Here is a 17,448-nt window from a genome sequence, read left to right on the forward strand (position 1 = left end):
GGTAATGGGCTTGATGGCTATAGTCCATTCTGAAAGAAGCCTGATTCAGACTGGAGTGGACCAGATTAAGTTCCAGCTGCGGGAGTCATGAGCATAGATAGCGAAGGACCCCAATCTCTGATTTCACTGGGCAGGGAGGCCTGAGGGGCTGCCACTGGGACTAAGTGGAGATGAGAAGCGTGATTTATGGAGAGGTCAGGGAGCCCAGCAATGGCTGCAGGGCAGCTTTCCATGGGCTGCCCCAGATTTAGATCTGCATTGCATAGGAACCAGCGAGGCCTGCTCAAGGCTTCAAAGTGCGTTTGTAGGGTCTTCCACCACCCTGACACTTAGCAAGGCCCTTAACTGAAGGAAGGAATGATGTTTCACTCACCTGAGGTGGGAACATCGTTGGAAGGATTCCACTCCATACACAGGAAGTCACTGCCCCAGTTCTAAATCAAGAGGAGGAAAGACACAATGTCCAACACTCATTAGCTTCAGCCCAAGAAGCACTAGCTAAGGAATTTTACACAGAGGCTAGAGCTGTCACTGTGGGGGATCGTGTGACAGTAAGAGCTGTTAGTTGTAGATGGACTGTGAGGGAAATTACAGAGGAGAAAATGGTCTGCCTACCCCTATGCACAAAACACACAATGTGTGGGCACGCACTTGTACATTCACACACTCTTTCCCATCTCAATGTACCTATACTCTTAAATGGAACCAGCAGTCCTGCCAAAGCAGGGGACAAACAGTGCAGTCATGCTACAGGTGGCCTCCCAGAGGAACACAGATTTGGATGGCTAATAAGAGATTACGGGTGAGTTTTGTTGTTGTTGTTGTTGTTTACCATTAAGCTAATGGATACCAATTGCAATGCTAGGGCTGAAAAAACAATTAAAATATTTTTAGGAAAAGAACATGACATTTTTACAATTGCAACGTTCCTGGTTTTCGCATATCTTCTCTGTACCTATGTATATCCTTTTTCACATTTAACTTAATAGCCGACCGCTACCTTGGATGTGTATAAATTAATGCCGATAACCTGGATACCTTCAGTCAGATCCCCTTGTCTCTGCAAGACAGAGCACCTTTTCCAGGTGGTGGAGAAAAGGATGTGGTGGGAGGCAGAGGGCACAGAAATGACCGGTACCAGCAGGTTGGGGAGAAATAGTCTTTTCTTCAGAGTCCCAAACACCTGCAGATCCCCAGGAGAGCTCGAGGGACACGCCCAGTGATGAGCACACAGTAGGGCTTCACAAACAGGCACTGACTGGTTGGCTGATTCCTTGGGGGTGTGACTGCCAGAGGCTTTGGAAGCTCAAATCTTCTGTTTTAGTCAGATGATGATGGAGATAAGCCTTGTTAACATACTCCTCTCACAAGGGAGCAAAAATGAAACTTCTCTTAAATATTATTTGCTTAATCCATAATTCAGTTTATTCCAAGGGATTGATCAATTTATCACACTGATGGATTCTTTCTTCTGTCTGGATGTTCTACTGAAATCAAGAACATGCTCGTGGACCAATGACAAATATCAGGGAAAATCAATTAAAAAAAAAGTTCTATAGCTGTGAGCACTTTAGAAATACCTCAGATGGCTGGTAAGCCAGAGACAAGTAGGTTCCATGTAGATGAACAGATATAGGTTGGACTGTGAGCATAGCTTGCTCTTCAGTCACTGGGGAGAACCACACACTGCATCGTACACCAGCCGTCCAAATGTGATGGGGCTCTTGCTAAATGCAAATTCTGATTCAGGATGCTGGGGTGGTGCCCAGGACTCTGTGTTTCTAACAAGTTCCTAGGTAATGTTGATGTTGCCTGTCTATGGCTCCTTTAAACAGCAAGGTATCAAACAACAACAACAACAACAACAACAAAAAAAAACCTCCCACCACCCTGTACTGAGTTTCTACGTCTCCTAGCAGCAAAAGCAAAGATACGTGAGACTACAAGATCCCAGAGGGCAGGCCCAGAGACACTTGGCTCACCTTGTGGCTCCAGCACTTAGCACAGTCCCTGCTGCATTTAGGCATCCAATAACTAAATGTTAAATAAATAAATGCCTCATTGACAAGACAGAGCTGACATTCAATTACAATGAGTTTTGGTCAGTGGTTTGCCTAAGACAAGCCTCTCTTGGGCTAATGTGAGCCTGAGAGAATCCAGAGTGGCTGGATGGTGGCATTAGCCCCGCCATGAAGCTGTCGTGGCTGGGACTCCAGAAGTTAGAATGTAACATTTCTTCAATAATTCCTATAGGCTAGTCTCAACGCTTCAGCTGGCCTGTAAAGGGTCCTTCCTCAATCACTCCTGGTGCTCCCAATCCATTTTCCACACTAGTTAGGAAGATCTTTTAAAAAGGTGACCCAGATTATGACACCCTCTCCTAGAACCTCCCATGGCTTCCACCTGAAGTCCAACCTTCCTACTTAAGGATTCAGATTCTGCATGACAACCTGACAGCCCCTCTGATACCACCACTCTCCACATCATTCATATGCCCACAGCCACTCTGACCTTTCTCTTCCTTAAACACACCCAACTCAGCTCCAGTTTTGAACCTTTGTGTTTCTTGGTCCTGCTTGGGACTCTGGCTCTCCAGATAGCTGCTGTCTTTTTATTATGCATGTCCCAGCTCAAATTTTTCCTCCTCAGAGAGGCCTGACCTGGCCTGCCCAGCCCAATGGGACTTGCCACTCCTTCCTTGCACCGTCACACTTTCTTGCATCTCCTTCCTCACGGCTGTTATCGCTGACTGAAGTGACTGTGTTTAGTTATTTATTAAATGCTTCCTTTAGTAGATTGTAAGCTCCACGAGAGGTGGGACCCATCTGTCTGGTCTTCTGCTCTATCTCCCTGGAACAGTGCCTGGCACATAATAGGTGCTCAGTATGGAATGACCTCTGACTCCTCAAGGGCAGGACCATGTCTGATACTTTCCTGAATTCCCTCCAGCTCCTAACACAAGGCTGGACATGCCATAGGTGCTATACTAAAACTGGTGGCTGAGCCCCTGTCTTGGTGGCTGACAGATCTGGTCTGGACCAGGCTTGTCCCGCAAGCCTGGAGGAGCAGTCCTGAGAGCCATGGGCCCTAAATCCTTTGGAGCTCCTCAGAGCCAGTATGATGGACTTGAACCAAACAAGCCCTGGGGACCTCCTGGATATGCGTCAGCTTCCTAATGAAAAAAGCCCCTGGAATTGAGATTCTTTCTACCTGGCTCCTACCTTACAGGAAGTCAATGGAACATCATACCTACTACCTCCCCTTCATCCCTTCTTGAAAGGTTGAGCTGCCTAATCAGAAATGATATTTATGCAAAGGTCAAAGAAAACTGATCCATGGGTACTTCCTCTTTTTGGTTGCTGATGTCAGCTAAGCAACTGAGAACCATGTTAGGACAATCCTGGGACTTTGTGGTTCAGGAGACATTAAAAAAATTTTTTTTTTTTTACATTCCAATTTCCAGTATGTAAGAAGGGTACATTTCTGCTTAAGCTAACTCCCTGAAACCTGCATCACACCCCGAGTCACTGGCAGGTGGAAATGGTTTGTCCTTGAGAGAGGCGGATGTGCATCAGAGGTTACCTCAATGGCTGGCTTAGTGGGGAGTGTGTAGTTGCTGTTCCGGAGAGTTCTCAGGAAAGGCTCATTCTAAGAGAGAAAAGAAACCACAGGGAGAGGTTATCTGACAGCATTGAAGTTTGCTTAGGAAAGATAAAAACTAATAATCTTGTCTTCTAGATTTCTTTAGCACGATTTTTCTGCACTCAGATAGAAAGAACTATATAAATGCAATTTCATTCATTCCCCTGAGGGTTTTACAAAGCAGCTTTGGCAAGGGATGCACAATGAATGGCCTAAAAAGGGTTCCATGTATGCTCTACGCTTTTGTGTTCACCCTCGCAACTGAACATCTCCCTAATGATCAGAATAATCTATTTTCTTTCCTTTGTAATTTCTCTGGCAAGAGATTCACATTACAGCATTTATTTTCTTTCCTAAAAAGTATTATGATTATCAATATATTTTAATATCTTCACCCCCCCATCTCCCCACTCCTTTGAACTGTGTATCATCCCCTTCAGGTTGACTTCATATACTTTGGTCACGTTTTTCCCTCAAGAAACATCCTCTTCATTCCCCACCCATCTGTCTATTTCACAAAAGGTTTTCACATAAGCCCAGTCAAGAGTCCAAGTCTATTCAGCTGCAGGTGATGGGTTACTCAAGAAGGAAGAAGGAGTAGGCAAAGGAGAAGTGGGGAAAACAAGGTAATAAGTAATCGTAAAAAGGATAGTGAAGCAAGAAACAGTAAGACAGAGATCTGGAAATACCAAATGGTCCAGGCTGTCAACACTTTCACTAGATGCAATCAGTGGAGTAGGAGGGCCATGGTCTGAAAATTTGGGAGTAAAATGGAGATAGGAAGAAAGAACCAGGATGTTGGAGGAGAGGTCATTAGAGATCAGTTCCAGGGGTTGAAAACTGACGGCCCATGGGCTGAACCCTTCCAGGAGACATTTGGTTTTGTTCTGCATTATTCTGGCCTGAATAGTGTTAACAAAGAAGGAGAAGTGAGAGGAGAGAAGAAGAATCTGAATGCTTTCAGAAGTTTCAGTTCTGGCCCTACCACTTCCTCTGTCTCATGCCCAATCTCATTCACACCATTGTGTTCCTGCCTGGTATCATAGCTGAGTTTGCAACCCCTGAAAGCCTCCCCTTTACAGATGAGGAGCACCTGAGGCCTGGGGAAGGCACCTGTTCCAGGTAGAGAGCAAGCAGTCAGTGCAGAGCTGGGGCCTGACCTGGCCAGCCTTCCTGACCAGGAATGTCCTGGTTCTATTCCTCACACTGGGGTCAAGTCAACAAAAGACTCTGTTGGTCAGACAGAGAGAAAGAGGAGAGGGACTCAGCAGTCACCTCCGCACAGACGAGGCAAAAGAGGGCTTACAATGGCATGTCACCACGGCTAACTAGACTTGTCTCCAGCTACTGTTATTTAGCGTCCCCTGAGCATTCGCCATCAGATGGGGGCAATCTGGAAGCCTTCCAGTAATAACTGACCCACGTTTGTTGAGGCCCCTTGTGTTCAGAGCAGTGTTCTAGTTGCTAGCATGAGGGCAGGATACAAAGAGGCTTATATCCCAGTCAGGCAGAGGGCATGAGAAGCAACAGGCTGGCAGTGAAGCATCCAAGAAGAGTGTGGCCAGTAAGTGCTGTGATTGCTGAGGAATGGCTGCAAGTCTGGGGATGTATGGTCCTCAAAGATGAGACTCAGTGGAGGGGGCAGTCAATAATTAATATTCTCCCCTTCCCCCTGCTCCAAGGCAGCCCTGATGGGGCCTAGGGTCTGGAGGCTGGAGCCAGTCTCAGAGTGGCCAGCACAGGAAGAACCAGAGGGCAGGGATGCACCCTGCCCTTCTGGGAGGGCCGACAGTCAAACTGGAGAGGCTGTCCGGTCTCGTGATTTAAGGGTTGGGGGAGGGGCCAGAGAGAGGAGACTGAGTCAAAGGGGTTAGAGGTTAGGGAGACACTGGAATGCGGTGAGGAGTAAGGCCAGAGCGGGAACTGAGAACAGGTCCAGGGGAGTGGCAGACTACCCTGTTTAATTGACCATTGGCCGTGTGCTGCGTGCGTGAGTCAGAGGTGTTTAAAGGCCTGGAGCTGAGCGGACTATGCGGAGGAGGGATTCCACTTAGTGTGACCGGCTCTCTTAGGCTCCATCTGTAACACTAGTAATTGGAAAGTGAAGCCTATTAAATGCCAACACAAGGAAGTCTGTGCAAAGATGGTATGGCCTGCCTGGGACAGGGCAGAGCTGGACAGCCGCCCGATATGAGTCAGCAACGTGAGTCAGTTGGGAAAAGGTCATGTTCGTCTTGGCTGGGTTACGAGGTGTAAAGTTCCACAGTGAAAGAGTGGTGGGTTGTTTTTTTCTTTTTCTGTTCTGTGCTACTCAGACGAAACTGGAACGTACAGGCAGGTCTGGGCACCAACCTAAAGAGGGGCCATGTTCCAAGGAGACATACCTACTACATGAGACAGGGTTTGGAAGGCTTGTCTGCGCTAAATGGTTGAGAGGGCTGAGGAGAAGACTCAGGGAAACATGGCAGTGGTGGTAGTAGAGGGGAGGCGGATGTAACAGTGCTGCAAGGAACACTCTCTAACATTTCTGATTTCATGCCCTGCCATGCCATGCCATGCCATTCCAGACACGCTGGTTCATGACCTACTAGGCTGTTAATGGGTAGCCACTTGGCAGTTTGAAAAGCACTGCCTTGAGAGTGTGGAATTTAAGTAGAGGCTGTGGTGATGCCTTGGGAGGGATGTGGTAGAATCATTCAGTTATTCTATGAGAGATTGCATAAACAGGACTTTCAGGGCTTCCCCACTGAGATCCTAAGATTCTACAACTCGCTGCTGTTTTATGGAGGGGAGGTAGGACCAGATAACCTTTAACATACACAGTGATAAGGACCTGCACTGGGGGGGTGGCAATGGGAATGGAAGGGAGGGGCAGGCCTGAGGGACACTAGGAGGAATCCTGTGAGATGGGGTTCCTGCCTGATGATTCACGTCGGCAGAACGGTGACAACCACAGTAAGAGCGACAGGAATAGGAAAGTCCTAAGGATCAGAGAGTCTGGGAAGACAAATATTTCATTCTGATCTTGACACTCTTTACTAAAAAATTATTTTCTGAATGAATGGTTTGTTGAGTCTGAGGTGATGGTGAAGTCAGGGCAGGATTCAGAGGTTTAGAAGTCCGAAGAATTCAAAAGATAATAATGTTTCCCATATGTCATTCAAAATAGAAACACTGATAAACAATAAGTACCTACAAGGGAATCCAACAAACCTCTGCTTTTCCCAGGATAAAAGATTGGATGAAATGTCACTTAAAATTATTTCGGCTTCCTCTCTCTTTCTCTGCCTCTCTGTTCCTCCTCTTTCCATCTCTCTTTGGTTCCCCTGCTTTGTTGATGCCCTGACCATACATTTAAGCTGCCTTCTGGGTAACCTTACACCATATAGGGCATCCAAGGGGAAAACAGCTCTTAAGGGTTAGAAATACAGAGGCGGAGTTTGGGGAAGAAATAAGAAATGAAGACAGACTAGGGAGTCCCATGCAAAGGAATTTAACAGGAAACCCTGGAAATGGACAAATCTCAGAGTAAGGGGATGGGGAGGGAGAGAAAAGAGAATAGGGCTGAGATATGCAAGTTGGAGAACGTCCACATTTTTGAGGCTGGAAGAAGGAACGCGGGTCATTAAAAGAGATGAGAAGGGGCAGCAACTAGAAAAACAGAACAATGGAGGTGCTTTCGCATCCAGGAAACAAATGGAGGAGGTAGTTAGCCAAATGCTTAGAGAAGGTAGACGAATAAGAGCTGAAAAAGGACTGTGCTGGTCTTTCAGCTGCATCCTTCAAAGCCTGAGGAGCCACTGCCAGTGGCCCTGGGCAGAGAGGCAAGGAAGGCAGGAGGGGGACAACTAGTCACAGGGCACAGAGCGGCTATTCAAAAGTTCACTGTAAAATCACTGGTCCCACCTGAAAGTCTAACAGAAATCCATGGAGTGCTGTTAAATGCCCAGCCTGTCTGGACAGAATGCATTTGTGTTGACTGGGGCTGGGGAGGAGCAGGGTTTTGGAGGCTGAGAAAGCTCCTTAGTGCTCACTCCATCTTGGTCCTCTCCTCCCCGCTGGGTCCTGCCAGTTGCCTCTATGTTTAGACACAGCTAGCACTAAAATATGTGCTGCCTGGCCCCTGTCAGCTAACACGGAAATGCTGGTGGACTTTTATATAGCTCCAAGGCACACGAAAGGGAGCAGATGGACCCGAGGAACACAGAATGCTACTTTGCCTGGTGCAGTGAAATTGGGTTGGCCAACAGATGGAGCTTTTGGGAATGGGCTCTGGGGTTGCCTGGCAACGGCTTCTCTCAGGCGGGGCTTCTATGGTTCCAGGAGGCGGGATTTGCTCTCTGCTCCCTGATGGCTCAGCCAGGCTCAGTCCAGAAGGAGGAGCAAACCCCACTGAGTGTGCTGGCGGAGTGGCACCCTTTCCGGGCTCCTTGTCTGGTCTGGGGCAATGGTCACCTTGAGTCGTGTGGTAACAGGGCTCTCCCTGACCCAGTGCCTAGGCTCCAACCTGATACTTAATAAATGTTTGTGGGGAGGAAGAGCAAATGATGCTCCCTGGAACAAGATATTACTTTTATTTTTTAATGGAAGGTTGAATTGGCAGATTAGAGAGGGTTTTCCATGGCTGATGCTCAGTATGGCCATATGGGTTGTAAAAATATTGAAACACTTACCTCCTGTGTGGTTTATAGCCTCTGCTCTGAGTCCTCAAATGCCCACACTACAGAGGGTGCCCGGCCTCTCCCCTAGAACCCCTTAGGCATGCTCAGGGTCTAGCAATGAAACCATGTACACCTGCCCCAGCCTTTTGACCAGCATCTGACCATTTGGACTGGACTGGAGGCATCCGTGCTGCATTAGTTGTTACATCATTTGACTATCTCCTTTGCTCCGAACACCAGACCCAGGGACTGAGCCCTCCGCTGCCACTGCCCTCACTTCCACATCACCCTTTTTCCCCATCACTCTGGTTCTCCTGTTGAGGCTGAAGGCACCCAAGGCTCAGCCCGGGTCACAGACGGGTGAGGAAGGTAGCAGACAGGGTACATGTGTCCTGGCCGGGCTGCCACCCTCCCTGGAGCCCTGGTAGACACACGGGGGAGCTGCAGGGCCATTCCCTGGTCAGCCAGGAGGGTGGGAGCCAGTGACGCAGCAGCCAGCCCAGGAGGGAAACGCAGCCTCCCAGACTGGGTCAGGCCCTTCTGCTTTATTGCTGCTGAAGGCTCTCGGGTGTAGGCCTTATTTGGTTAAAAAGCCATAAGACATGGCCTAGAAAAGGCAGCTGAAGGCAGTGGGAACGTGAACCTGCCCTCACCCCTAGATTTGAAATCAAGTTGAACAACCGCTTGCATTTTCCTCCTTACAAGGAGCTGAGCCCTCACTGGAGTTCTCAGAAGGCCATTCCTACTCGCCCCGCCTCCACACAGCTTCTGGGCTCTCCTCTTTGACCCTAACCCTGCTGGAAACGCCCAATTCAGGCCGTACCTCTTCTAACCACAACTTCTGACCTGGCTGGCTTCTCGCTAGGCCTCAACCTGCAGTCCAGCGTTCCCATCTGCCCCCCACGCCACTGCTAAAACGAGCCTTCTCGCCATCCTGCTGGCTCCTTGCCTCCCCTTCTGAAGAATCCAGCTCTCTCCCCCTGATCCTTTCCATCTGCTTGGGTCCCAGTCCTCCTCTCCCGCCTGCTTTGTCCATTCCCCCAAAATAAGTGCTTCTGTACCTTCCCCTCCCTTTTCTATTCTCACCAACTTCCTTCCATCCTCCAAAGTCCATCTGCTCCCAGCCGAGGGGCAAGATGGGCAACGAAAAAGCTGTGTTGGAGAATGAAGCGGGAAGGGCAAGATCAGAGCTCTGGGTTTCTGGAGAGGAATAAAGCAGGCCCTTCATTATTACCTGAGTGGGACAGGAGAGGGGTATATGAGCTGTCAGGTCCAGGGTATCCGTTTTCCTTCCTAGTGGTTCAAGCTGATTGGGAAGAAAGAGACACAGGTGTGCTCCTTTGTTTCCACTGAAGTGAGCAGCCCCTGGACGCACCCTGCAGTGGGAAAGCTCTGAACTTGATTTCAGGGGCTTTGGCTTCCACTCCTGGCTCTGCCAGTTGCCAGCTGTGGGATGCTGGGCGTGTCTCTCACCTTCTCTAGGATTCAACTTCCTCATAAACTCATAATGCTCTAGCAGAGCTGTGGACAAACTTTAATGAGACAACATGGCTTAAACTGCCAAGCACAGTTGCCAGCACATAGACAATGTTGAAGAAATGTGAAGGTTCTGCCTTGCATCCATGCAACGGGTGGGTCCCTCATCTGAGTTCAAAGCACAGAGAAGCGGGGACAGTTGATCCTGGGATCTTCAAGACTCCATATTTTAAAATTCTATAGGCTTCTAACGATGTGCTAGCCACTACTCCTCTATAACCCTGCTGGCAAAGGGAGGCCAAGAACAAGCTCCATTCAATGGGGCGGAAGCTTTGCTCTAGACTAGAACCCCAGAGGACCAGGGACACACCACTTATTTTACCATATTGACCCAAAGGGCTCTGGAGAGCTGAGAGTGGAATTTCTGACTTGGATGGATGCAGTCTGGGGCGAAGAAGGACATATCTAGTCGTCCATCCTGGAGGAGAGAAATATACTTCAAGATCCTGTTGGTGCAGATGGTAGAGGGAGCCACAGCTGATTGGCCTGACCTTGGGATTGACCCCTCAATGCCCCCGTCCCCTGGGAGTGTTCCGAGCCATTGGCCTTCCACAAGTCCTGCTCACCTCAAGAGGGAGATCAGAGCAATCCCACAGATCAATAGACTTGGTGGCCCCAAACCCCCATCCTCCTTTCTGGCCCTCAAGCCCCCTTATTTAATAAAAAAAAAGGTGCCATATTGGTTTTTAGGCACATTTGTATGTTGCCCTAACCCATGCCATGACCGGGGAAATGAGATCTAGTCCCTGAGGAAGTCTTGGCCAGCCAGCTGGGAAAAGCTATTCCCAGCCTTTGACCAGCTGGTCCCGGAGGTCTTGGTGGGAAGGACAGGGCAGGCCTGGGCAAAGCCAACTCCAGGGCAGCATGCCACCCTCTTGAGGCACTCAGGGTTGCTCGAAGCTCCCTCCGGTTAGGTGAGGCCCTTAGGAAGGAGGCCCAGGTAGACAGAACCAAGTGCCCACCTTGGTCCTCTCACAGAGCTTCTCTGCTCATAGTGGGAGTGTCAGGCAGAGCGCATAACCAGGGTGGAGACTGAATACCCAGTGCCCTCCTTTATGGCTGCAATCTCATATGTGTGGCAGAAAGTGAATAAATATTCTGGAGCTGGGCACATTCAAATCTTGCCTCTCTGTCCCATATTTCTTATATGACTTTAGGAAGGCTACTACTTCACATCTCTGAGCCTCCATTACATGGGGATGATAAAACCCACCTTAAAAGGTAGTTGTGAAGGTTTCATGAATGGCAAGCACATAGTAGGTCTCAATAAAATGGAGGCTGCTCTCCAATGAGAACATCCTACACAGGCTGCCTCTGGAAATACAGCTCAGCTGTTCAAGGGGGCTGCACCCACCAGACCATCACCTGGAGAGTTGCCTGTGTCTTTCCCATTTTATTCACACTCTCATGGAAGCACCTGGCATTTCTGCCCTGAATTTCCTCTTCCCTCCAGAAGCCCCACTGTGGGGGGCAGGGAGCGTACCTCCAGGATGGGGAGCCGGGTGTTGCGGAAGAAGGGCTGCAGTACCACGGAGAAGTCCTCCCGCGTGTCATAGCGGCCAGACTCCACCAGCTCACGCACACTGTTCTGGGGACACACGCATGGGTGCCTTCAGCACAGGCTCTAGGTGGCCAGAGAGCCCACTGGGGCAAGGGTGGGCAGTGTCCCTGTCCCCATCTCCCTGAGGAGGGGGTGCTAACTCAACCCTTCCCTTGAGAACACAAAAACATTTGATTGCAAAGCTCTTTCCAGAAAACTGGAAACAGGTTAGGTCATCTTTTTGTTTTGCTTTTAAGTGAACTACAAGCTCTGAAGGGTCAGGCAGGAAGTTCCACAAGAATAAAAACCTATGAATTCTTGAGGGAACCCCCCAGACTTGAGACTTGCAACCTCCCTACTGGTGGTCTGCCTGTTGAGGGGGTGGGGGCAGCTGGGCCCCCAGGATGCAGGGGAGGGAAAGGCAGTCCCATGGGACATCCAGGTTTACTGCTCTCTTCAGGCCAGGTGTTAGGATTAAGCCGCCATGGGCAGCTGGGCCATGAGGGCTCTGCCACCAGAATTCCTTTGAGATGATTCCAACCGGGGTGCCTGAGACACCTGAACCAGGTGGGGCAGAGGAAAGGGCCCAGATGGTGAAGAACTCCCTCAAACCCTGAACTCTTCCCACCCCTGTGCGTCTCCCCTAGGTGGCTCTGGGCTGGAGTATTAATCAAGCCGGGAGAGGGCACACGGAATGGTTCCATTCTTGGTCTCACCTGGTAGGCTCTGGTGATGGCGTCCAATCTGGCCAGCTCTTGGGAGCTCTCCCGAGGGGTCAGGATACAGTTACACAAAACGCTGCACGAAGAGAGGGAGGCAGGAGGACCTGGAGCCAAAGCTCTGGCCATGGGCTGTTTCTGCTGCACAGGGCCCTCACTCAGCCCACGCTTAGGAGCACATGTGGCCTAAGGCTCTGACGCACGTGCTCAGGGGCAGGAGTCAGGCCTGGCGTGGGGACCGGATCAGGTCCTAAGGGTGTATGGATGAGCACCCTCTCATATTAACGTTGTACAAGTGCTGGATCACAGGTGTGTGGGCTGGCAGCAAATTACTCTGAGCAAATGAATTTAGGCAATGAAAATGCAATGTTTAATTTTTAAAAATAAAACAAAAATGCAGCCTCTGGTGTTGGAGCTGGTATTTGGGGGCCTCTGATGCTCGCGCCCTCCGCTACCTCCTTAGTTCATATTAGTGCCCCACCCCTTGTGTTTTATTATGAATTATTTCATGCCCATAAAATATAGTTTGTGTTAAAAGAAATATTATCTCTAAAGCACTCAGGATAGTACCCAGTGCACAGTAAGTTCTGTAAAAGCATTTGTTAAATAAATGTACATATAAGGTATGAAGGATAATAAAGCACATGCCCTTGTACCTCTCGCCCAGTGTAAGAAACAAACCCTCCCAATCTGAAATTCCCTGTGTCCCTCCCCAATCTGCTTCTTCCCCAAAGGTGACTGGGATTGTGCATCTCATCTCCTCACCTTCTGTTTCAGTGTGACCACGCACGTACGTGCACAACCGTACATGCTACCCCTTCACAGGCTGGGCCACACTGTCTCTCAAGTACTAGTCTTTGCCCCAGACCTGACCTCTCCCCCTGGGTTTCCCCATATCAGAGGTTCCTTCTGGTACCCTGAGGTTGGATAAGAGGGGGCATGGCTCCAACCTCCCAGAAAGGGGTGGTCCTGGCTCAAGACCCCCTTTACAGACTTGGACACATGGACAGACCAAGTTACAAAGGCCCCAAAGAGTCATTGCCGCATGAGCCAGACGGAGGGGGGGGTGAGTGATCCTCCAGCCGGGGGCAGCCAACACCTGCCTACCTGGCCTGCTGCACTGGGCATTTGTCGGGGTTCCCCAGGAACACCTGCCGCATGACGCTGGGGCTCATGAAGTCCACGAGGTTGACCAGGGCTCTGGGCACCTGAGGGCAAGACCACAGGTGAGAGAGGGTCTCCAGATCCTCCTTCCTCTCGCTGCCTTACAGCCCTGAGAAGTGGGAACAGACCTGAAGGTCCCCGTAGAACTGCAGCTCAGTTGTCCCTGAGTGGAGTTCTGGGGAGGTGTCCCCACAGGGCTACCACCTAGGGCCCTGCAGGCCATGCCACCCACATGGGCTGCAGTGTGGATGGCACCTCCTGGAGTGGGACAATATGGCAGACACGAATCTAAATGCTGAGAGTTCAGGTCCGTTCAGCCATCAGTTTGTGAACTCAAATCCATTAGCTTTAAATTTGGTGAGATAGGTACCTCGTTTGCCAGGACATTAGTCCTTGATCAATTCCCTGTGTCCCAACCTGGACTGGTTCTGCCCAGCAGGCCCTGGGATTCAGCCCCCCAAGGGAAGCATCTGGCGGTCAGAGCATAGGAGCAGCTTGCCTATGCTGGGGGTGGGGACAGAGCACATTGCTGGGCACAGGACCAGAGAGGGGCTTGCCCTAGACACATCCTATGGCCCAGAGCACAGTGCCCAGCCTGGAGCCACACAGCTGCAGCGGCCACAAGGGAATGTCCCAGGTAGTGGTGGGGGGACAATTAGTGCATACACTGCCTTCCCTTCCTCAAGCCTGAGATCCGTCTGGGCTGATTCCAAATGGAACGAGGCTGCCTTGGGGGTAGGACCCAACCTCTAAAAAGGGAAAGAGCCCATGCCCTTGGCGGTCTCCTTCAGGGGAGAGGGCATTTCATTTTCTTTCCCCCATCTACCTTTACCCCCTCCACGCTTGAGCTGTTACCACCCACCTCTCTATGCAGGATGTCCAAGGCATTGCGGAGATGCTCAAAAAAGTTGGCAGAAGAATACAGATTCTAGGAAGAGACGGGAGGGAGAGCTGGTTAGGGGGAGAGGGCCCTTCTGTCTCCAGCACCAAGGACTTGTTCTCCCTCTGGCCTCCAGCTGTCACCAGCTCATCACGTCAGAATCTGAGATGAGCAGTTGACTACTCACTGTTATCAACGCTGAGCCAGCTAGAAGACTGGAAACTTCAGCCAGAGCTTTAGCTCAGAAGCAGAAATTAAAGCCCTCCCTCCTACTGCTTGGGGTTTACAGTTTCTTCTCTTTCTGAATTCTCAGGAATTGTAATAGAGCGGGGTAGAAACACCATCTGTCTGCCACCTGCTACCTCACACCACCTGGGACATGGTGGTGGAGCCAGAAACCTGAGGGTCACAGGGTAAGAAGTGTGCGGGTGCACATGTGTGCACGTGCACACGTGTGAATTGTGCATGTGCATGCGCACACACACACAGGTCTCGTTGGACAATCCTAGGGCTGATTGTAGAGACTGTTCTCAAAGAGGATCTCCAAGGTCAAAGTCAGGAGTAATGAGCAGGCCTGGCCGGCCCCCATTACCGAATCCGTGCAGTAGTCACATAAGTCACTGCCTCCAATCAGCACCGTGATGACCTTCCAGTCCTCATGGAAATTTATTCTCTGCACAGAGGGAGGAAAATGCTTAATGATCCAAACAAATAGACAACAACAACAAAACACCACAGCTCTAGGAAATCCATTCAGCCCTCTAAGACTTCCTTGCCCACTTGAAATAGGATCAGAATCTCAGAGCTGAAAAAATTTGGAGTTTATAGACCACAGAATTTTAGCATCAGGAAGGACTTTCAAGGTCACTGTGATCAGCCACAAACCTCACTCCATTGACATAATCTCCTCAGAGGGCCTCCAATAAGGGCTGTCCTACTGTTGCTTGAATGCCTCTAATGACAGGAGGCTCACTGTTTTCATGACAGACCATTCCATCTGGAGACTTTGATGGGTTAGAAAATTTGTGTTTAAAAATAAACATAAATCTGACTCACAGGGTCATTTTTCATCCTCTGCACCAGAGACTGGACTTGGCTCACAAGTTCCCTGAGAAGGAGAAGAAATCAGTCCTGTTGAGGAATAGTGCCTGGATTTTTCCTCCTAAAGGGCCTGAACTAGAGGTTTCCATGGCATTGTCCCCACTGCATGAGCTGGCAGAGACCCTGAGGCTCAAGGGCAAGGAGCGACTTGCCTGTTCTGGAGAGTGATTACAACAAATAACCCTTTGAAAAGCCAGTTGTGTGTCTGTCCTAAAGCTATAGTCGAATGTACTGCCAACTACATTTGTGGTGCATGGTCTCCCTCCCAGGACTCCACATGCAAAAGGTCTTTAAAGATTCCATGCTAGGAAACCATTGATCTCCCTTGAGGACTGGTTTAGACCCTGAAATTAGATCTATGAAAGTTTTAGCATGCTCTTTCTTTTTACCCTGGCTGCCAGGAAGCTGAGAGTTTGATGCCCAGGCACAATAACCATAAAAATACTGACAGAGTTGCTTCCTCTTTCTGCCCCCTGTGATTTTTCTCTTAAGTATATGATATTTGTTTGTGTGTGTGCGTGTTTTAAATAAACTTATCTAAATGCTTCTCCTAGAAAGAGATGGGGAATAAATCAATATACACTGTCCACGTGCCTGGGTGGGACCAGATCTTGGGCATCCTGAGCTCCCCGCTAGTTCAGGCCCCTGTTACAGGTCTGGGTGAGATCGATCCACAGCACAGTGATCTCTAGGGTGGGCTCACCTATTACCAAGAAGGGTCTTCCCAGGCTGGGTGAACAGGTATAGGGGCCGTGCCCATCTACCAGAAGGGTGTGGGCCTGAGCAAGAAAGTGACAATGTGACAGAGGCTTGGACAGTTGGGCCAGGAATAAGGGAACCCAGGCTGCTGGGACCGCTGGGCCAGGGTGAGAGGCCTCCCTGGGAGATCCTTCTAGGAGGCTGAGCACTTCTGCTTTAGCTGCCTCTCGCTTCTCAGCTGCATTTCCTGTTAGCTCCACAGTGGGGTTAGGCAGAGGGCATGACCTGTTGCCCCCGGGGCCTCTAAGGCTGGAGATTCTGGCTTGTCCATCCATTTGGTTAGCATGCCCGGATCTTTTGGGGGAATTGCCGCTTGTGAGGCTTTGGAGTAAGTGAATCTCTCTAGCGCCATCATGCCATGGCAAGTTTTAAACATTGGATAAGGCTGGTCAGTTAGTTGAATGATTAGAGCATGCTGCACATGACAGCAAGGTCAGGAGTTCAGCCGTTAGGGGCATGGGTCCTGTCCTCTAGGTTAGTCACAGGGCAAGAGCAGTGGAGAGCCTCTCCAATCATTGCTGTAAATGGATAAATGTGCCTGTCGTATAGGAGGTCAGTATTACAGCCTTAAAGGGGACCACACGCCTCCCACTCCGTATCCCACAGGCCCCCGTCCCTAAATCCATACTCAGCCTTGGCTCCAGGAACAGCCTGATTGAGGAACGCATTTGTGTCATTGGCGTCACCTGTGCCCACGGCATAGCCTGTGAGATTTCCATTAAACTTCCGAAGAATATCTGGAAGAGGAAGGCGCAAACAGGACACAGAGAGCTCAGGCTGGAAGGCCAGGATATCTTCTCTGGTCTAGGGTCCCCACTGTGAGCTGTCACCATCCTCATGCAGCCCAGGCGGAATGTGTGCCCAAGCAGGAATTGGGGCCTGAGTTGAAATGACTTGACGACAGGGTGGGCCAAGGTAGCAAGAGCCTCTCAGCTTTTTCCTTTTCTTTTTCCATTTCATTTCATTTCTTTTTTTTTGACAGAGGATTATGCAGAGAATCCTGTTTCATTTGGTTGTCTCTGCACCCTCCGGGCCAGTTGAAGAAACCTGAGGCCCAGAATGTTTGGCAACTTGCCCTAGGTCACCTGGCAAGCACATAGAAGGGCCAGGCCTTGAACCCAGGTCTCTGGGCTCCAAATACAGTGTTTATACTACCCCTTCAGCCGCCTGTCCATGGGCCTCTCCTCCCATTTCAATGGTAGTCCGAAGGAAGATGCTACTCCCTCCTTTCTTAGCTGAGGGCACTCTCCAGAAGGCTGGGGATCAGATGCAAGGAGTGGACAGACTCAAGCCCCTGGTGGTTACTTACTTGGTAAGGTGGTCACGTTCTCCAGGGAGCCATCTCCTCCCGAACTGTAAGGGAGTGAGCAAGCCAGTGAGATTGAATCGTACACAAGTTTTACAAAAGAGCACCCCCATCTTTCTTAGCGCCCACACCATCAGCAC

The 17,448-nt window shown here is 50.0% G+C and overlaps 1 protein-coding gene across 1 annotated transcript in view; it reads right to left on the bottom strand.

Annotated features, from left to right (window-relative positions):
- The window catches only part of PLB1 (phospholipase B1), a 91,500-nt gene that overhangs the window by 21,064 nt on the left and 52,988 nt on the right, over positions 1 to 17,448 (bottom strand). The window contains exons 29-40 of the mRNA XM_019658242.1: positions 17,312 to 17,355; positions 16,631 to 16,739; positions 15,199 to 15,250; positions 14,735 to 14,815; positions 14,125 to 14,190; positions 13,206 to 13,306; positions 12,096 to 12,177; positions 11,323 to 11,427; positions 10,162 to 10,257; positions 9,538 to 9,609; positions 3,583 to 3,648; positions 374 to 434 (exon numbers count right to left, since the gene is read on the bottom strand). Of these exons, the coding sequence (XP_019513787.1) occupies positions 374 to 434; positions 3,583 to 3,648; positions 9,538 to 9,609; positions 10,162 to 10,257; positions 11,323 to 11,427; positions 12,096 to 12,177; positions 13,206 to 13,306; positions 14,125 to 14,190; positions 14,735 to 14,815; positions 15,199 to 15,250; positions 16,631 to 16,739; positions 17,312 to 17,355 (935 nt within the window). The remainder of the gene's footprint in view (positions 1 to 373; positions 435 to 3,582; positions 3,649 to 9,537; positions 9,610 to 10,161; positions 10,258 to 11,322; positions 11,428 to 12,095; positions 12,178 to 13,205; positions 13,307 to 14,124; positions 14,191 to 14,734; positions 14,816 to 15,198; positions 15,251 to 16,630; positions 16,740 to 17,311; positions 17,356 to 17,448) is intronic.

The sequence above is a fragment of the Hipposideros armiger genome, unplaced genomic scaffold, assembly GCF_001890085.2.
Source record: "Hipposideros armiger isolate ML-2016 unplaced genomic scaffold, ASM189008v1 scaffold_0, whole genome shotgun sequence".
Classification (NCBI taxonomy): Eukaryota; Metazoa; Chordata; class Mammalia; order Chiroptera; family Hipposideridae; genus Hipposideros; species Hipposideros armiger.